The 22,541-nt window shown below is 42.4% G+C and overlaps 1 protein-coding gene across 1 annotated transcript in view; it reads right to left on the bottom strand.

Annotated features, from left to right (window-relative positions):
* Nucleotides 1-22,541, bottom strand: part of LOC126354438 (uncharacterized) — a 432,827-nt gene that overhangs the window by 105,161 nt on the left and 305,125 nt on the right. The window contains exons 3-4 of the mRNA XM_050004124.1: nucleotides 20,587-20,795; nucleotides 1,709-1,844 (exon numbers count right to left, since the gene is read on the bottom strand). Of these exons, the coding sequence (XP_049860081.1) occupies nucleotides 1,709-1,844; nucleotides 20,587-20,795 (345 nt within the window). The remainder of the gene's footprint in view (nucleotides 1-1,708; nucleotides 1,845-20,586; nucleotides 20,796-22,541) is intronic.

Raw genomic sequence — 22,541 nt, 5'->3', positions numbered from 1 at the left:
GACCTTTGAGTACGCCAACTGGCGCACGAGTGTGTCAGCACTGCCAAAAGAGACGTTCACTTGTGCAGCGAAGTGTTTGATTGTCATCGTCAGCACCTCGAATGAGAATAACTGCACTTCAAACATTGCTGGAGACAGGTATCTGAGGCCGGCTGGCACCTGTCGGAACTTCATGGAACTGTAGGGGCTGAACCGGCAATATTCTACGATCTTCCACAACAAATCCCGCATTTTTTCAGCCGAAGTTGGATGAGAAAATACGTATTGTACTACTTATTGCAGTGGATGCACCGGTTCCCGTCAGAGCACCTAATTTAAGCGCTGCCGGGTCTGACCGGCACTTGTATGGGTGACCATGCGGAGCGTCATGCGCTGTTGCCATTTTTCGGGGTGCACTCAGCCTCGTGACGCCAATTGAGGAGCTACTCGACAGATTAGTAGCGGTTCCAGTCAAAGATAGCTGGGAGAGCGGTGTGCTGATCACGCGCCCCTCCTATCCGCATCCTCAGATGAGGATGATACGGCGGTCGGATGGTCCCGATGGGCCACTTGTGGCCTGAAGACGGAGCGCATCACTTATTGAATGCCCCTCTTTGTTTAAGTTCTGCTGTCGGTTCATCTTTCAGTTCTTCCTTGATTGCTGTGATCCATCTCGTTGTATCAGTCTTATCTTTACCAAGATTATGGTATAGCTTCTTTACGTGTCTAGTTAAGCTGGCCGGTTTTGTGGTCTAAACATTGGCCTAGAACTTAGGCTGGCCAGTTTTTATAATCGAATAAATGTTGGTCAATTTTTGAAACTTGTTATTTACTCTACGTCCGTTGCTTGTGGGAAATAATTCTTCCCTTGAGGTAAGCCATTTTCGGCCTGTATAAAGGTAAGATGTAAGCTGTCCATCGATAGCGCATCGTTAGTATTAGGATTGGTTTGCAGCTGCCTGGTTGGCACCAGATGTTCGTCCTCACGCATTCTTGCTTTCTTCATTTCTTTGTAGAAGTTAAAATCGACATCTATTATAATTTCATCTTCAATGTGTACTTTAATCTTCTTATTCCTCTACTTCGCTTTCCGTTAAAATGTCTCTCTATTGTTGCGTATAAGAGCCACTCATGGTTCATGACCGTTAATTTTAACTCGTCCTTTTACAATGAAAATGGAAATGAGAATTTGGCGTCATTGGCCGGGAGCCCCCTTACGGGGCAGGTCCGGCCGCCTTGGTGCAGGTCTCACTATATTCGACGCCACACTGGGTGACCTGCGCGGGATGAAATGACGATGAAGACTACACAACACCCAATTGCTGAGCGGAGAAAATGCCCGATGAAGCCGGGAATCGAACCCGAGCCCATTAGCATGGCAGTCCGTCACGCTGACCATTCACAACACCCAGTCCCTGAGCGGAGAAAATCCCCGATCAAGCCGGGAATCGAACGCGGGCCCATTGGGATGGCAGTCCGTCACGCTGACCATTCACTGTTCCATAAACTGCTTCTTGTGCTCTTTTAAAGACCTCATCGGTTGCGACATTATCAGTCCGTTTGATTTCCTGTATGACTCTGTAACACCAGATAACCAAAACAATTCAACATGTTCTTTAAGGAAATAAAACTACAGAACTGAGGAGAGCGTTTCCGCTCTACATGGTAAGTGTGTGTGTGTGTGTGTGTGTGTGTGAGTGTGTGTGTCAGAGCGTGTGCTGGTACTCACAGACGACCTGCATGTGGCCCTCGCCGTGCACCGAGGTGAAGGAGGGCGCCTCGGCCGACACCTCGCAGCGGTAGACGCCGGAGGCCCGCAGGCTGACGCTGCGCAGGATTACCTGCTGGCTGTCCGACAGCTCGTCCTGCAACACAGCACAGCGCACAGTGCACAGTGGGACCGCTCGCGCTCCCCTTCAAGTGTACCACAACAGCAACATCCTCACTGACAGCTGCTATTTTAACAGTGAATCACTCAACAGAGGAAAGTCCGCTGGACCTGACGGGATACCATTTCGATTCTACACAGAGTATGCGAAAGAACTTGCCCCCCTTCTAACAGCCGTGTACCGCAAGTCTCTAGAGGAACGGAAGGTGCCAAATGATTGGAAAAGAGCAGAGGTAGACCCAGTCTTCAAGAAGGGTCGTCGAGCAGATGCGCAAAACTATAGACCTATATCTCTGACATCGATCGGCAATGAGCAAATACTGGTGAACTCCATAATGGTAAAAACCAGAAATTGTTTTCATATTAATGACACAGGAACCATTGTTTCTACTTGCTGACCGAATTAGGTTTACACTATCTTTTAAATAGGTGTCATAGATTGCTTTTTCTCTTTGAAATTGGTAGATTCTAAAGATGTGTTGAAATTATTGTGTTTTAGCAAGTAGCTGGTAACCTTTTGCCTTTTCTTTACACTTTTGGTTTAAGTTGGATGTGAGAAGCCTGCTTGGGAATGTCCTAGCATGGCCAGAAAATTCCCTGCACAGTCTTTTCCCGGAGCGTTGGGGTTATGAAAGGTCTCTGTTGGATTCCTTTCATGTTAATTTCTTAAATCTGTACTCATTTACGGCGTAAATTCCTCTTCGAAATTTACTGTGGCGTTTCTGACTATCTGCGAGGAGACTGAGCAGTAGAACGTGTTATTTTTACACATAAACAAGAACGATCTGTCCCACTACTACACTTTAAAGCACAGTTTATATCTAATTCATATATGTAATTCATGTGACACAGTCTTATACGGAACCTACATCCGCTTTCTTTTATATACAGTATGTGATAAGATACTGTCATTCCCCTTCCCTCCTGTGTGAAAGAATGAATGAGCAAATATATTTCTAGTTGTATGCTGGATAGTAGACAAGCCTGTCTGCTAGAGAACAGTAGGACCATCGTCGGAACAGGTAGCTACGCTTTCTAAAAGCAAAAAGGTTTCTATCCTTGGTATTGTCCTGTCCGTCCCTTGTCATGTTGGTATAGGAAGCTGCCTGTCTGGTCACTTCCGTTTTGTATACGGAAGCACCCTTGGTAGAAACCCAGGTCAGTCGGTCCGCGGAGAGCGTCTGAAGTGGTAAGATCTCCGGCTAAGCGGGTGTCTACTAGGTCCGTAGGACATGGATTTCTTAAGTTCAGCCTAACTGAAAATTGAGTCACCTTTATTTCAGGTTTAGCTCTAAAATATATAATGTTATCTTAAATTGCAACGCAGTGTGATTCGAGTGTACAGTTCACAATATCTTCCGGTAGTTGCTTTGTAACTACTTTGTGAGTAAAGTGGAACCACGTGTTGATCAGTAACTCCAACTAAGATCATCAATCTTAAGTGCGAATGTGCGTGAGATTATAACGTCTCGTCTTGACAATATTTTTGTATATAGCAACTTTTCTTTATGTTCAACCCACGTGGGGTATACTTTGTGAGACCAGTACCACGTGCTTATACAATTGTTTCACCAATCAGGTTAATAGTAAGACGATAGTAACCAGTTCGAGGTTTTTCTTTTGTCAATTGCTTTTCGATGTAATTTATTTTAATTATCAATATTATTGTGGAGTTACACTCTTTGTGTAAACTAAGTTGACCACGTGAACCATGTGGTGTAAGCATCAAAGTAGCTCTCAGCTATTCTTTTCAAGAAGATTTCACAGAGAGTTAGTATGAATTTAGTATACCAGTGTGTGGTAATTACATGACGGACAGGATTGCGCTACGAACGTTACTTCTTTGGGTGAAAATTGAATCGGTTGGCTGTGGTTAATTTCCTCTTGCATATGTTTCAACGTTCTTCGTGTGTTATTTTATGAATGCAGTGTTGTATGCAGTCACCCAATCTTGGCTCCCTATTTGATGTGTTCCGTAAGATTACAAACTCACATTTTCACAATCCTAATAAGGCACCAGTTTAGTTATGAATCAAGTTTAACATGCTCAAATTTCAATGATCAATCTTAAAATAAATTTCCAAATATAAACCGATTTATTTCTTTAAATTCTCTTTTATATATATATATATATATATATATATATATATATATATATATATATATATATATATATATATATATATATCACCGGTTGTCGTATGACGATTAAAATATTATAATTAATGTTAGTCTGGTTTGGAATTTGGTGAGCTAGACTGGATACCTGGTGAAACAGATCCTCACTAATGCTAGGTTAACTTCCCCAGAGAGCTCACAGTTTTTATCCCACTTTTATGGTCATCAATATCAGCACCGCTTTCATAGCAAACTAAGGCAACCACATTACACAGTTTTAGAATTTTAGAACAGTTTATTTGCTCGCGTATCGTGTCATTTCTGGAAACCCAGAATCTACTCTGTAGTAATCAACATGAATTCCCGAAATAGCGATCGTCTGAGACCCAACTCGCTTTATTTGTTCATGAGAACCAGAAAATATTAGATACAGGCTTCCAGGGAGATGCTATTTTCCTTGACTTCCGGAAGGCGTTCGATACAGTTACGCACTGTCGCCTGATAAACAAAGTAAGAGCCTACGGAATATCAGACCAGCTGTGTGGCTGGATTGAAGAGTTTTTAGAAAACAGAACACAGCATGTTTTTCTCAATGGAGAGACGTCTACAGATGTTAAAGTAACCTCTGGCGTGCCACAGAGGAGTGTTACGGGACCATTGCTTTTCACAATATGTGTAAATGACCTAGTAGATAGTGTCGGAAGTTCCATGCGGATTTTCGCGCATGACGCTGTAGTATACAGAGAAGTTGCAGCATTAAAAAACTGCAGCGAAATGCAGGAAGATCTGCAGCGGATAGGCACTTGGTGCAGGGAGTGGCAACTGACCCTTAACATAGACAAATGTAATGTATAGCGAATACATAGAAGAAGAATCCCTTATTGTATGATTATATGACAGCGGAACAAACACTGGTAGCTGTTACTTCTGTAAAATATCTGGGAGTATGCATACGGAATGATTTGAAGTGCAATGATCATATAAAATTAATTGTTGGTAAGGCTGGTACAAGGTTGAGATTCATTGGGAGAGTCCTTAGAAAAAGTAGTCCACCAACAAAGGAGGTGGCTTACAAAACACTCGTTCGACCAATACTTGAGTATTGAACATCATTCTGGGATCCGTACCAGGTCAGGTTGACAGAGGAGATAGAGAAGATCCAAAGAAGAGCGGCGTGTTTCGCCAAAGGGTTATTTGGTAAGCGTGATAGCGTTACGGAGATGTTTAACAAACTAAAGAGGCAGACTCTGCAAGAAAGGCGCTCTGCATCGCGGTGTAGCTTGTTGTCCAGGTTTCGAGAGGGCGCGTTTCTGGATGAGGTATCTAATATATTGCTTGCCCCTACTTATACCTCCCGAGGAGATCACGAATGTAAAATTAGAGTGATTAGCGCGCGCAAGGAGGCTTTCTGGCAGTCGTTCTCTCCGCGACCCATACGCGACTGGAACAGAAAAGGGAGGTAATGGCAGTGGCACGTGAAGTGCCCTCCGCCACACACCTTTGGGTGGCTTGCGTAATATAAATGTAGATGTAGATGAAGATGCAGTTACCGCAGTGACATCCGGGAACGGATCCGATCAAACCTCCACCTGTTAGGGAAGGTTTACTATCCTTTGGTTCAAAAAACCGATTTTTTCAATTGCACTTTTGCATCCATAAAAGTGTTTAGAATCCTCCCCTGAAACGGTTTTTCGGAATACGGAACGGAAATGTTTGTTATTCGCGGTTGAACAAAAAAATGCACCATCCTGAAATCGGCCTTTTTCACGCACCAGTTTGTTTCCCTTTCGGAGAACTAGTTATTGTACCGCTGCTTGGGAAATAACACACAAAATTTAAATGAACGCGTGTGTTTGGAAGTTAGCCCCCAAGCCTTTGCATTCTGGTGCCAAGACTGTGGAGATTGGAACTTTCCTGGCACTGAGCAGCTTCAGCGAAGGCTATTCAGCAATTCTGAAGACCGTGACAACGATGGACGTCACCCTGGGACTCTATTCGACGCAGTTGGCCAAGCATTCGGACAACCAACGGATTCAAGCGGCCGAAAACCGCTTGTCACCGGCCGTACGAGCTGCTCTGGAGCAGCGCAGGATGGCCCAGATCGATCAGAACGCCCTCTATGAGGAAGAGGAATGACTAGTTTATGGAGTCGGAATAGCAGATTGAACGTAAGTTGCATAATATTGCATTTTTATGTAGGGAAAACTTCAAACGCGCTTTCCTCGAAATGACTTTTTTTTTGATCGCGTTGTAAGCTAAATTCAAATCTACTGAACCGATTGGCATGATTCTTTGTTTCAGACGAAGCTAACTAAATTGTCTAGGAGTTGTACCACTTTTATTCCGATCCATCTACTATAAATATTTTTACTTGGTCGAAATATTTATGAAAAAACGCTATTTTTTCAAATGGCCGCCATTTTGTTTCCTAAGGTCCAAATAACTTAAGCGAGGTACAACTCCTAAAGAATCTTATATACTTCGCTAACGTCAGTCCAATTTTGATTTCAGACGAGCCGGCTGACCTATGACATACCGCGCGTGGAGGTATAGATTGAAACTTTGTTTCGTTCCGACGGGGCTTCAGCCTTTGCTCTTCGACATTTTCGGTCGAAAAAATTCCAGTTTTTAGAGGAAATATCAATAAACATTTTGAACAAATATGACATTTGATATCTATAACACATCCCGAGAAAAATTCTCAAAGAACATGCTTTTTTCGGGCCAAAGATAGTAAACCTCCTCTTAAATTCACCGTTTCCACATTGCTCTGCTACTCCAGGTAGCCATGTTGAAATGATTGACAGTATCGATTTTTCGACAAAGCCACCTGTTACATCGATCAGATGACAAATCGGCCGTACAAATATCGATAGTTTCGGTGTATTTGTGATTTTTATACTTCAACATGAGTGAAATTGTAACGATTGGGAATGGAAATTGGTACTATTTTCTTTTGTCCTATAACAAATCCATTATTATTGATTAACCCTAGCAATACCTAGGCACTTTCCAAAACGAACATTGACAACGGGGGGTACTTTTTACCCAGCCTAAAAAAGGCTTAGGAAAAAAATTCGTTAATTGTTATTATATTAACAATATAACTTTTGAAGAGGTACTGATGTTTGTAAGTATGGTTCAGACCCTGAAAATATCTTAGCAAGCTCCTCGCCACATCAACGCACCTTCAATGATACGTACTACCCATTTTCTGAACACAACAAAAAAATTAAATAATTGCACATTTCACTCAATGCTAGTGTCCTTCACCCACAAATACTTTCTAAAGATCCACTGAAGTGTAATTCAGGCCCTGAATCTGGAAATATTGCCGCGCGGGATGAGTCGTAAAGGGTCTGAGGCGTTGCAGTCATGGACTGTGCGGCTGGTCCCGGCGGAGGTTCGAGTCCTCCCTCTGGCCTGGGTGTGTGTGTTTGTCCTTAAGATAATTTAAGTTAACTAGTGAGTAAGCTTAGGGACTCATGACCTTAGCAGTTAAGTCCTATAATATTTCACACACATTTTTTTCTGGAAATATTGAAAATGAAATTCAGTGAGGAACGTGATTTTTAATCTACATCTACATGTACATGATTACTCTGCAATTCACACTTAAGTGCCTGGCAGAGTGTTCATCGAACCATTTTCATACTACTCCTCTACCATTCCACTCTGGAATGGCGCGTGGGAAAAAGGAACACCTACATCTTTCCGTTCGAGCTCTGATTTCTCTTATTTTATTATAATGATCATTACTCCCTACATAGGGTGGATGTCAATAAAATATTTTCGCATTTGGAAGAGAAAGTTGGTGATTGAAATTTCGTAAATAGATCTCGCCGCAAAGAAAACCGCCTTTTTTTCAGTGACAGCCACCCCAACTCGCGTATCATATCACCCCTATTGCGCGATAACACGAAACGAGCTGCCCTTCTTTGCACTTTTTCGATGTTCTCCATCAATCCTACCAGCAAAGGACGGACAAGTGTAATGTAGGCTGTCTCTTTTGTGGGTTTGTCGCATCTTCTAAGTGTTCTGCCAACAGAGCGCAGTCTTTGTTTTGCCTTCCCCACAATATTATCAATGTGGTCTTTCCCATTCAGGTTGCTCGTAATTGTAATTCCTAGGTATTTAGTCGAATTGACAGCCCTTCGATTTGTGCGATTTATCGTATACCCAAATCTTATCGGATTTCTTTTAGTATCCCATGTGGATGACCTCGCACTTTTCTTTGTTTAGTGCTAATTGCCACTTTTCGCACCATACAGAAATTCTCTCTAGATAATTTTGTAATTGGAATTGATCGTCTGATGATTTTACTAGACGGTAAATTACAGCGTCATCTGCGAACAATCTAAGGGGCCTGCTCAGATTATCACCTAGATCATTTATACTACTACTGGGACTACAATTTTTGAGTTAAGTTTAACTGAAAATTCAAAAACATTTAGCGAATCTGATAGAAGAATTCATTAAAAACAACAAGTACTTTTTCAAAATTTTAAAGTCTAAGGTAACTGGTTAGATTACAATATTTTCGAAAGGTGGGCATAAAGTATCCCCCGCCCCTTCCCCACTCACCCTTAGTACTGCAAGCTGTAATACACAACTTATGTTGAGAAATTTGTAAATTACTCTTAACCCACACTATCTGATGGAACGTATACGTATACTTTTAATTAATGCGGAATTGATAACTAGATTTAACAAAAGGTGAACCCATTACTGCAAAAGGAGGTGGGGAGAATTTTTTTTGTCAGCTAAAAAGGAGTAAAGTAGAATTGGACCCGTCAGCAGAGTTCAGTGATTTCGAACGTAGTCATTGGAATTCACTTGAGTAACACATCCACCTTTTTAAAGCTGCACAAATCGTCTGTTGGTGTGTGGTTGTGAAGTGAAAGGCGAAGGGACAACTACATCTAAACCAAGACCAGTCAGACATAATGTGTTGATGGATAGGTCCGAAGGGTAAAGGGTGGTTGTAAAAAGTCGCATGATAAAAGTGATGATGATGATGATATTTGGTTTGTGGGGCGCTCATCTGCGTCGTTATCAGGACCCGTACAAATCCCCAATTTGTGTCACTATCCAGTCTCGCCACGTTCCCGAATGATGATTAAATGAGCTGGACAACACAACCACTCAGTCCCCAGGTGGAGAAAATCCCCAACCCGGCCGGAAATCTAGAAGCAGCAACGCTAGCCACTGAAATGAAGACAGCGGAAACTTAAAAACAGTCGGATACAGTAGCTGAGCAGCTATTCATAAGCCACGGGCTTCTGAGGTCGCTGCTAAGCGACTCTTGAGGTGGTGTAAACAGCGAAGCCACTGCACAGTGGAAGAATAGAGTCTACTGATTTGATGAATCACGCTACCCTCTGTGGCAACCATACAGTAGGGATTTGGTTTGGCGAATGACTGCAGAATGTTACAATGCATTACGGAAAAAATAGTGTACGTATGAGGGTGTTTTTTGTGATTGGGGTTTGGCCTCCTATTGTGCTTAACAAGACGGTAATTGCGAAAGGTTAAGAACAAATCTTACACAGTGTTGTGTACTGTGTGCAGTAGATCAGCAGTTCCAAGACGATGACTGTCTGCATCAGCATGACACTGTACCCTGTCATCTATGGGGCAATGGTTTCAGGACAATGACGTTCCTGAGACAGACTGAACTGCCAAGGGCCTCCACACCAGCCCAAAGCAACCCATCTGGGATGAGTTAAAAAGTCAGTTTCGCTCCAGACCGCAGTGTCCGACATGACTACCCTCTCCGGTTTCGCCTCTTGAGGAACACTGGGTAGCCATTAATCCAGAGAAATTCCGACACCGCATTCAAAGTATGCTCAGTAGAATTAAACCCGCCATAAGGAGAGGGCTGGACATACCTCATGTTGATCTCCACACATAGATGCCCAGATATTTCAGATCTGGTAGTGTATATTAATACAGTTGTGGGAGAGAAAACAGTTCTGATGATCTGAAAACGATTGGAGTTCACAAGGCTAAGGTGCTGCTTTCCTAACGTGTAGATGGTTGATTACATATGGTTAAGATTGCTGCATATGTCTAATCCACTGCGTAATTCACGGCTACAGATAGTGACGAGTAAAGGGATATTTTGGCCAGCTCAGGTTTCACAGCATGGAATAATGGCGCTCCCGTACGCTTCATAATGCTCCGTGCGAACAATTTTTGATGTGATCATATACGTGAAGGATCTGTTCCGAAACGTTTTGACACGAAAGTTAAGCTAGCAGTAGAACCGTTTTCATTTCTAATATGTCTCATCATATCCTTCTTAGGAACCATGTCCAATAAAATTATACAGGAAGAAAAGTTATGAAATCTAAAAATGAACAGATCGCAATAATATTTCTTTATTAACCGGCATCGGCTTGTCTACAAGGCATCTTCAGAATTTTTGGGACCGCTATAGCTGGTGCTGGCACTTGCTCAGATTTTTCGTACACTGCTGTACGAGCCCCAGCACTAGCCATAGTGGGCCCGAATAATTCTAAAGATGGCTTGTAGATCTACATACATCTACATACATACTCCGCAATCCACCATACGTTGCGTGGAGGAGGATTCCTCGTACCACAACTACATCTTCTCTCCCTGTTCCACTCCCAAACAGAACGAGGGAAAAATTACTGCCTATATGCCTCTGTACGAGCCCTAATCTCTCTTATCTTATCTTTGTCGTCTTTGCGCTAAATATAAGTTGGCGGCAGTAAAATTGTACTGCAGTCGAAACCGGTTTATAAAGAAATATTATTGGGCTCTCGACTGTTCATTTTTGAATATAGAATTAGGTCACAGCTCTCAGTGGACTATGCTGTCAAAATTTATAAAAATTATGAAAGCCCATTACATCGGGGAAATTTGTCGATGTTGTCGATATATCGTCAGTACTATTCCGATGTATGACTATCGATATTCTTTCTAGAAAATGCCAACACTTCCGATATGACGATACAACGCTAATCGTCTTTGTTTATCTGTCGGCCGGCTGCTGTGGCCGAGCTGTTCTAGGCGCTTCAGTCTAGAACCGCATGACCGCTACGGTCGCAGGTTTGAATCGTGCCTCGGGCATGGAGTTAAGTCCCATAGTGCTCAGAGGCATTTGAACCATTGTTTTAGCCGGCCGTGGTGGTCTCGCGGTTCTAGGCGCGCAGTCCGGAACCGTGCGACTGCTACAGTCGCAGGTTCGAATCCTGCCTCGGGCATGGATGTTTGTGATGTCCTTAGGTTAGTTAGGTTAAAGTAGTTCTAAGTTCTAGGGGACTAATGACCACAGCAGTTGAGTCCCATAGTGCTCAGAGCCATTTTAACCATTTGAACCATTGTTTTGTTTATCTGTACTGCGTTTTGGATAATGCAAGAAATTTCTCAGATTAGCTGCGATGGTATACAGAAATTTTATAAGGCTATTATGGTCTTCCAAATAAATGTGAGGAGTGTACGTTAGCAGACGATGGTGTGAATGAATTCAGTATGAAAGCTGACAGCATGTTTTGTTCGGTGGTAACGCTGAAAACTGGCAATGTCGCACCGTTCCGAGCTCGAATGTTCTCAACTGTCAATCACTTTCTTGCTCTAATTTAGAATAGCTTAAGTTTAGTGCTTGCAATAAGCTATTGGGCGTTTGTGTGGCTGAACAAGGAGTTATTGTGAGAATGTCCTTTCTTTGTACTTTAGTTTGGAGTCCAAACGTTATAGGTAAAGTAACTTGAAACAGAATCTTGAACGATTGGAAGTCACCACCCTCCGCTATTTAATGTTCAGTTTCTGCAACTGGATAGATGCTCTTCTCCTTTTCTGCATGCGTCCAATGTTATGGTTCACCGTTGATTTTCTCCCTCTGTTACTACCTTCCATGAACGATTAACTAGAACTGAATGAATTATCTTTTCTACGTTTGGTTCAATTGTAAATTGATATTTCTTAAATACTACACGATTTTGTCGAGAGTAAATTTCCATAGAACACTATATGAGGCACAATTTTCCATTTAGAGCTAGTAGTAACTTATAAATTTGGCGCAACGCAAACTAAATAATGTCGCAAATATATTTAAAAAACTGGATGTGCAGAGAGTCCCAAAAATAAAAGTTCACTGTCATGAAAACATTAATGTAATCAATTCTTCTTGCAGAGGCCTTTCAGACACTCCATGTAGAAGGAAGAATAGCAATTGTTTCCTGGAAACGTGATGGTAAAACATTCGGGGAGGTGCCAACGTTGTCCCAACGAAGAAATGGAAAACAGCTTCCAACATGGACCAATCGCTACCAGGCTTCTTGTCAACTAATTCAGTCGAAGAGGGAGTGTGTTTAATGAGGAACATCCTGGACTACCATCACCGTCTGTCGACCTAGTCCGGACCGTTGAGGAGGCGTGAGTGGAACATTCCACGATCCATAGACGACGTATCAGATGTAGGTAAAGTAGAAGGAGGAAGTTTACGCCTACTGCATGGAAATATTTGCTGATTTTTTGGAAAATGGAAATCTCTGCTTAGATGAGGCCACATGTCACACATGTGGTTCTGTGAACAGTCATAACTGTCGGTTATGTGCCGACAATAGGCCTACTCCTCATAAGGTGCAAAAATAGGAGAGAAATATACTGAAACTGCATATATAGCTAGCTATGACCTAGAGAAAGATTTATGGACCAATCTTTTATGCAGAGCAAATGATAACACATACCATTTAGATAGAATGAAATCATTACTCTGCAGTGAAACGTGGGCTGATATGAAACTTCCTGGCAGATTAAAATTGTGTGCAGAAATGAGACTTGAACTCCGGACCTTTTATCAATTACCTTGACATGCTTGAGCGTTTCCTGGAGTTCTGAATTCCAGAAGGGCGGAATTCATCCCAATTTTGCTCTGGCTGTTCGATATTACGTCTGTGGCCCGTTCTCTGGACGGTGAGTTGGTAGAGGTCCACAGTGTATTTGAGCTTCAAAGTCTTCTGAACTATCTCCTTTATACTCTTGGGGGCGAGTGGAAGGGGTTACATAAGATCCTACGACTAAAGGATTCAAATCAGTACACTGCATCACATGCATGATTAGATTCTTGAGACAGTTAACAGCATCACACCTGATCAACCACGGAATGCGTTCTGAGCCACAACTGAAAGATGGTCCAATGCGTTGACATTCAGGGTAGCCAATTGTACCTTAACGTCTGACGTGTGCCTTGGGTGAAAGATATATGAATTGAAATAAATGGTTGTAGCATCGTCCTAAGTTGCATTGAGAAGAATCTATACTCATGTCTTGGTGGTGACTAGTTCCGGACACATGTGTCCATTTTCCAACCATCCTACAAAAAGATTACAGCTGACATGACAGTTTTATGAAAACGAGACGCATATTCGTAACAGAATTACAATACACCAATACACGTGCAAGGTATACAAATTCGTCATAGTTCTATTTTACAAGTTGCCTTATTAGTTATACCGTACTCTTAAGTGAGAGTTCTCTTGGACGCGCGCCGCTGTCCGCGGCTTCAATCTTACCTGGTAACCAATGGTGTCTCTACACATTCAGTTCCCTAATGTCCGTCGTGTGTGGTGCAGTCAGCCATATACCGCTTTGATTACAGCAGGGGAAGTTTCTGTATTGGGCTATCGCCTGTAATTGTCACACTTACAGCATGGTATACAAGTAGTAAGGCACCTTTTAAAATAGAACCATAACAAATTTGTATACCTTACATGTATATTAGTGTTCTATAATTGTATTACTAATATGTGCCTCGTTTGTATCAAATTGTCAAGTTAACTGTTATCTCCTTCGTAATAGTTTCCAGAACCAGTCACGATCAAGAAACAAAAAATACATGCTTCTCAATGCAACTTATGACGAATCTACAACCATTTATTTCAATTAAACTGAAGCGCCGAAGAAACTGGTTTAGGAATGTGTATTCAAATACAGAGATATGTAAACAGGCAGAAGACGGAGCTGCGGTCGACAACGCCTATATAAGACAACAAGGGTCTCGTGCAGTTGTAAGATCGTTTACTGCTGTTACAGTGGCAAGTCATCAAGATTTAAATGAGTTTGAACGTGGTGTTGTAGTCGGCGCACGAGCGATCGGACACAGCATTCCGAGGTATCGATGAAGTGGGGATTTTCCCGTACAACCATTTCACGAGTGTACCGTAAATATCAGGAATACGGTAAAACATCAAACCTCCGACATCACTGCGACCAGAAAAAGATAATGCAAGGACGGGACCAACGATGACTGAAGAGAATCGTTCAAAATGACGGAAGTGCAACCCCTCCGCCAATTTGTTCAAAAACTTGTTCAAATGGCTCTAAGCACTATGGGACTTAACATCTGAGGTCATCAGTCCCCTAGACTTAGAACTACGTAAACCTTACGAACCTAAGGACATCACACACATCTAAGCCCTAGCCACGATTCGAACATGCGATCGTAGCAACCTCGTGGTTCCGGACTGAAACCCTTAGAACCGCACGGTCACAGCGGCCGGCCCAATTGCTGCAGATTTCAGTACTGTGCCATCAACAAGTGTCAGCGTGCGAACCATTCACCGAAACATCGTCGATAAGGGCTTTCGGAGCCGAAGGCACTCTCGTGTACCCTTGCTGACTGCAGGACGCAAAACTTTACGTCTCGCCTGGGCCCGTCAACACCGACATTGGACTGTTGATGACTGGAAACATGTTGCCTGGTCGGACGTGTACGATTATTGAGACACACTCATGAATCAATGGACTCTGCGTGTCGGTAGGGGACTGTTGAAGCTGGTGGAAGCTCTGTAATGGTGTGAGGCGTGTGCAGTCGGAATGATACGGGAAATTTCCAGTAGGACAATGCGACACCCCACACGTCTCCAATTGCTACAGAGTGGCTCCAGGAACTTTCTTCTAAGTTCAAACACTAAACTCCCCATACATCAACATTATTGAGCATATCTGGGATGCCTTGCAACGTGCTGTTCAGAAGAGATTACCACCCCGCTCGTGCTCTTACGGATTTATGGACAGCCCTGCAGGATTCAAGGTGTCAGTTCCCTTCCAGCACTACTTCAGACAGCAGTCAAGTCCTTGCCAAGATGTTTTGCAGCACTTCTGCTCGGAGCTGGGGGGGGGGGGGGGGGAGGGGCTATTCGGTATTAGGCAGGTGTACAAGCTTCTTTGGCTCTTCAGTGATAAGACAAGTTCCGCATCCATTTTTCACCTGCAGCATGCTGCAAGTTTGTGAAAATGTTTTCTACATTAAAAATGTGTTTCAAGAAAATGATTCGTTGCTTTTGGGGTACCCTAATACGGGGTGATTTATTGGACTTCAAATTGGCCAACAGCAGAAACTGACCAATAGTAATTTAAATAAACCCTTTATACGAAAATATACACTCCCTTGGAAAAAAATACTTTCTTTTGAGGAAGTTCTACATGTTTAGCATTTGTCCTGTTAATCAGACCCTTCTTCTTTTCCAGGGACTTGTCTCCTCCCAATTTTACGATCTCTTTACTTCAAGTTTTATCTAGATATTTAGTTTTTCACATACTTCCGAATAGCAATAAAGTAACAGATTTAGGATTTAGCGTACATGTGACGTCGAGGTCAGTACTAATGGAGCCCAAGTTCACGAAGACAAGTTTCTTGAAGGAAACAGTCTGTGACTTATTAAAATGCACCATCATGCCTTTCTCCTTAAATAATTTCTGAAAACTACTGAAAACCTCTGTCAGTATTTCCGAACACATATAGGTTCACAGCTTCTCCCCAATGCGAATCCAGTGTTTCAGTCATTCCGTCTCCTCGATATGATCTAAATGCACAAATTTTACAAACACAGCCTTGTTTTTCTATTCTGTACACACCACTTGCCTTTCTATTGCATAAAATAGAACAGTTTCTCATCTGACTAATTCCCAACTACTTCCTGTACTCACCATATGAGTATTTTGGCAACATTTTGATTCTGTGAGAAGTCAACTTACATAAATTTTCTTTTTTTCTGACATTGCCTTGCTATTGTAGATTCCACACTTGACATTATTTAGCTCATACTGGGTGTTGTTTTGCAGTCTTCATACTGAAGACTGGTCTTATGTAGTTTACCACGGTAGTCTATCGTTTGCAAGAAGACTGGTCTTATGTCGTGCTCCATGGTAGTCTATCGTTTGCAAGTCTCCCCGTCTCTGCAGTAACTACCCAGTTGGGCTTGCTTACTATTTGCAAGTTTTGGTCTACCTCTGCAATTTTCCCATCTCACACATTTCTCTCTTACCAAACTGACCATTCCTTGGTGTCCCAGAGAGTGCCATACCAACAGACTCCTTTTTTTTTGTCAAGTTGTACCGTAAATATCTTTTCTCCCTGATTGGATGAGTACCTTTTCATTAGTTATCGGAACTACCCGTCTAATCCTGGGTATCAAATTTTTTTCCCTACCGAATGTCTCTAATGTTGACACTGAGCAACGCAGCATAATGGTTAATTCAATCGTCTCTCATAAGGGAGGACGCTGTTTCAGACCACCCTTCGGTTATCCAGATTTGGATATATCGTTGATTTCCTCCCACAATGAGAGCTTGTACTCCTTCTGTAATGACCTCTTCGTAAACTGGACGTTGGGCACTAATCCGTCCTTTCTTCTCTCTTGCTAGCCCGATATCAATTTAAGGGGAAAAAGTCAAGAGGGTCGCTCCAAAAGAGACGCCCAATACATATTTAAACATCCAGTTTCTTTTCACTACCTTCACACTTTTTACAGTATGTCGACACATTCATGTGAGAAAAAAACGTCATTTTTCCACGTGGTCTTCGTCACTTCTGATGTGTCGCTCACATCGGGACAGCGATAACGGTGATCAAAACTTACAAATGCTCATTAACCAAAGAAAGAAACGTCTGCTTCGACGATAATAACAAAATCACAATTACAGTGCCTCACACGTATGAAGGCTTGTCATTATGGTGATTCCAGATCTCTCCAGATTCTCCAAAAGAGACGCCCAATACATATTTAAACATCCAGTTTCTTTTCACTACCTTCACACTTTTTACAGTATGTCGACACATTCATGTGAGAAAAAAACGTCATTTTTCCACGTGGTCTTCGTCACTTCTGATGTGTCGCTCACATCGGGACAGCGATAACGGTGATCAAAACTTACAAATGCTCATTAACCAAAGAAAGAAACGTCTGCTTCGACGATAATAACAAAATCACAATTACAGTGCCTCACACGTATGAAGGCTTGTCATTATGGTGATTCCAGAGTCTGACAAAGTAACAGAATTATGATCTTCATAGACAAATAGCTTGTATGGAAATTATAAGAAGTCCGATGAAGCTGTCCTGAATAGCACCAGCATAGGAACAGAAAAGTCTGTCTTGGGCACACTGCGATTGCGCCAAGGGAAACAACGATGAATTCTGAATACAGCGGTGTCGATCTCTACGATGGACTTCGGGTTTCCTAAGACGATGGGGTGAGCAGCACCTTCCGGAGGCTGGGAGAGCCTCTCGCAGCCGGAAGAACAGAGCATCTCTGGCGCCGACCTTTATAGCGGCCGATGACGGAGGCCTGCAGGGGGCGTGTAGGCTGCACGCGTGCCCGAAGTGCCAGAAGGGTTGCCGATTGCTTAGGCGCTAAGCAGCCAACGCCTGTGCTCTTTCACGACAGGAGTAAAGACTAGGACGCTTGGACATCTGTTTAGAAGCCTTCAGAAGGAGTCCTCGTCTTCAAATCTCGTTCTGCAAATGGAATCCTTCAGTTTACCGCAGAGATGGTAATCACATGGTACCAGATTAGGGCTTCAGGGTAGTAGTATCAGTGTTTCGCACCCAAGCTTTGTGATCTCTGAGGCGGTTTTCTCACTGCATATAGCGGAGCGTTATTATGCAACAATTGTCTATTTTGGCCAATGCAACACATTCCAAGACTAAATCTTTTAAGGCTTACCATACGCATGGCTGAATTGATATGCCCATAAGTAACAGTCCTCTGAATAAAAAAATAATAAAAAATCAGTAGCCTTCAATTGTCCTGCTAAAGAAGCAATTTGGAATTTCTTCTTCTTTGGCAAATTTGCAGAATGTTATTCCACTGGTTATCTTTTCGTCTGCTGTTCAAATAGATGCAACAATGTTTCATCTTCCACCATAATTCTTGCGAAGAAATCATCTCCAGAATTCCCATATTGTTCAGACATTTTGCTCCACGCTGTCTTCCGTGTTTCTTTTTGTCAACATTCTCAGCACCCAAATGACGCAAACGTTCTCAATTTCAACTTTCAATTTTTGCACTCACTTGCTTTTCTCCCTTCTACATTGACATTTCGTTCACTGTTACGCGTTTTTCAGCCAAATGAGGCTGTGAATACGCTGCACAGTATCAGCAGTCCTGCGGGAACAGGTTGAACCGAATTTGAATGCAGGCAAGAAGGATGTTTCTATCGTGAGTAGCGAAGCTGTAGAATAAAAGATTTTTGAAAGAATTTTGTGCATTTCTTTGGGAGTGACGTCCATATGTACAGCATCTGTCTGTGATCTGCGTAAATTATTTCCTGTTGTGGTCTCGAGGGGTACATGCAAAAATTCTTGTAATTTTCTTCAACTTCCTTGGGGCACTTGACTGAAAATCAAGTAACTGTGTCTGGTGACCAAGACAATCGTCAGTTCAGCAACAGTCTTCATTCAAGGTGTCGGTGACACCCTCGTCTCGCTAAACTGTGCTCCTGCTCTATCCTGCAAGAACAGGATGTTCTCATCTATCCCAAACATGACACGTTGTGTCTTTACACATGCAATTATTTCATTGTAACGTCAATAATACCTACAGTTATTTGTCAAAAACGCCTGTATGTGTATCATGAATATCCCTGTATGGCTTGATATACCTGCAGCAGTGTGTCATCTTTATCTAGTTCATTGATTGCCATCGGTCGGAATGCTTTCAGCTCAAAGTGAGTTTTCATTTGGGCTTGCTTTGTGCTTCTTTAAATTTCATGTTCTGTAGCATAATTTCTTTCGACTTTCAGGATGAACGCATCACTGACACACTTACTTCTGCACATTTGGGTTGATGGACGACCAGGGAGGGTTGGGGGTGAGGTGGTGGTGAGGGGGGATCTAGAACACTTTTCTGGTACAAGACTTCCTTCTGCCATGTGGTCAAAAGTCTGATGTCTTGGTAGCTCCTTACCGAACCGTTCACGAAACCTGTCCGTCGCATATATCACATTTTCGTTGGTGTTTCTGTGCCATTCGTGAACCCATATACTCGTCACTAGGCGCTCCTCCACAGTGAAGTCACTGGTATCTGCCTCTGTTGCTCTCCAAACATAGAAAGGCGAATATTGGAGGGGTCAACACAGAATTTATTAGTTTTATATTAACAACAGCTTCAATTGCAATGTTTACCTAGATTTACCGATGTTTCAGTTGGGACAAATCGTAGTTCCTTTTATTCTGAAGAAGGTTGGGTTATCCAAACTGAAACTTAGATAAATCTTGGTAAACATTGCAAATGAGGCTGTTGTTAATTTAAAATTAATATTTATGCAGTTGCTGATAGGGCCGTGAAATGTTGAAAATACAGAATTTATTCTCCCTCACGGGCAGTCACGTGAAAGTCACATAGCAGTTTTGCGGCAGTCACGTTGCATCGTGAGGAGCACCGTGCCTCATTGGTCATCAGGATGGAAGCTTCAAAACTTTAATACCTCACCATCCTACACAGTAACACGTTTAGTTTAACTGTAAAGCGATTTTGTAGTCGTCTTGTACTGTAAAAAGTAACAAAATTTCCCCTGAGAGAGACACAGAAAAGTGTTATTGGTAGGATTTATTGCATAGGTATAAGTTACATTTAAGCTACTGGATGATCAAAAAGTCAGTATAAATTTGACAACTTAACAAACCACGGAATAATGTAGATGGAGAGGTAAAAATTGACACATTCTTGGAATAACATGGTGTTTTATTAAAAGAAAAAGAAAAATCAGAAAATGTCCGACAGATCTCTTGCGCACGTCGTTTGGTGATGATCGTGTGCTCAGCCGCCACTTTCGTCATGCTTGGCCTCCCAGATTCCGCAGACCTCAGTCCGTGCGATTATTGGCTTTGGGGTTACATGAAGTCGCACGTTTATCGTGATAGATCGACATCTCCAGGAATGCTGAAAGACAACATCCGACGCCAATGCCTCACCATTAACTCCGGACATGCTTTACAGTGCTGTTCACAACATTATTCCTCGACTACAGCTATTGTTGAGGAATGATGGTGGACATATTGAGCATCATATTTGCTTTGTCTTACTTTGTTATGCTAATTATTGCTATTCTGATCAGATGAAGCGCCATCTGTCGGACATTTTCCGAAATTTTGTATATTTTTTTTTTTTTTGGTTCTATTAAAACCCCATGTCATTCCAAGCATGCATGTCAATTTGTACCTCTCTATCTACATTATGCAATGATTTATTCAGTTTTCAAATTCATACCGACTTTCTGATCACCCGGTATGTTAATCCTGAAGAAGGAAGAGCTGGTAGGGGTTTGCATTATAAGAGCTACTCACGACCACTCGGACGCCCTCGAGGCGGTAGCTGTGCTGCGGCGTGGGCGCGCGCGGCACGTATCGGTAGAACTCCTCGTGGTCCTTGTACCACGTGACGGAGTAGAGGCGGTCCCGCTGCAGCTCGAAGCGGCACTCGAGCCGCGCCGTCATGCCGCGAGCCACCAGCGGGGGGACTCGCACGCGCACCAGCCGCAGCGCCCGCGCGCCGCCTGTCGGCAGACACGAGAACTTCAGTATGACGTAACGACTTGTATCAGGCGAAGCTCAGGTGAATCATATGTCGTGTGCTGTGGAGCAGACTCGCACCTACTGATGAGCGTCCTATCAATAAGAGACTGTTGTTGTTGTGGTCTTCAGTCCTGAGACTGGTTTGATGCAGCTCTCCATGCTACTCTATCCTGTGTAAGCTTCTTCATCTCCCAGTAGCTATTGCAACCTACATTCTTCATCTCTTGGTTTCCCTCTACGACTTTTACCCTGCACGCTGCCCTCCAATACTAAATTGGTGATCCCTTAATGCCTACCAACCGATCCCTTCTTCTAGTCAAGTTGTGCCACTAACTCCTTTTCTCCTAAATTCTATTCAATACCTCCTTATTAGTTATATGATCTACCCATCTAATCTTCAGCATTCTTCTGTAGCACCACAATTCGAAAGCTTCTATTCTCTTCTTGTCCAAACCATTTATCGTCCATATTTCACTTCCATACAAATACTCTCAGAAACAACTTCCTGACACTTAGATCTATACTCGATTTTAACAAATTTCTCTTCTTCAGAAACGCTTTCCTTGCCATTGCCAGTCTACATTTTATATCCTTAGTACTTCTACCATCATCAGTTATTTTGCTCCCCAAATAGCAATACTCCTTCACTACTTTCAGTGTGTCTCCTTTCCTAATGTAATACCCTTAGCATCACCGGATTTAATTCGACTACATTCCATTATCCTCGTTTTGCTTTTGTTGATGTTCATCTTATATCCTCCTTTCAAGGCACTGCTCTTCCAAGTCCTTTGCTGTCTCTGACAGAATTACAATGTCATTGGCGAACCTCAAAACTTTTATTTCTTCTCCGTGCATTTTAACACCTACTCCGAATTTTTCTTTTGTTTCCTTTACTGCTTGTTCAATATACAGATTGTATAACATCGGGGACAGGCTACAACCCTGTCTTACCCGCTTCCCAACCACTGCTTCCCTTTCGTGCCCCTAGACTCTTATAACTGCCATCTGGTTTCTGTACAGATTGTAAACAGCCTTCCGCTCTCTGTATTTTACCCCTGCCACTTTCAGAATTTGAAAGAGAGTATTCCAGTCAACATTGTCAAAAGCTTTTTCTAAGTCTACAAATGCTAGAAACGTAGGTTTGCCTTTCCTTAATCTATCTTCTAAGATAAGATAAATTGTAGGGTCAATAATGAGTGATTAATTATGTAAAATGTCTTGTTCGGAATTTTATTTTTACGGTTTTCAGCCTGAAGATTGGTTAGACGCAGGTCTCGATGTTGCACAATCCTTTGCAAGTCTCTTGATATCCGAATAACTACTGCCACCCACATCCGTCTGAATCATCTTACTGTCTTCATCACTTGGTCTCCTTCTACGATTTTTACCCTCTACACTTCTATCCAGTACTAAATTGGCGATCCGTTGACGTCCCAGAATATGTCCTATCAACCTATCTCTTCTCTTCTAGTTAGGCTTCGCACAGATTTCATTTCTCCCCAACTGTATTCAGTACCCCGTTATTAGTTGCATAATCTACCCATCCAATCTTCAGCTTTCTTCTGTGCACCACATTTAAAAAGATCCTATTCCCCTTTTGTCTAACCTCTGTGCCGTCTATATTCCACTTACATACATGGCTACACTCCATACAAATACTTTCAGAGAAGGCTTCCTGAAACCTAAATTTGCATTCTATGTTAATAAATTTCGCTACTTTAGAAACG

The sequence above is a fragment of the Schistocerca gregaria genome, chromosome 3 (assembly GCF_023897955.1).
Source record: "Schistocerca gregaria isolate iqSchGreg1 chromosome 3, iqSchGreg1.2, whole genome shotgun sequence".
In the NCBI taxonomy this organism is placed as follows: Eukaryota; Metazoa; Arthropoda; class Insecta; order Orthoptera; family Acrididae; genus Schistocerca; species Schistocerca gregaria.
This window is presented reverse-complemented; position numbering and strand designations above follow the sequence as displayed.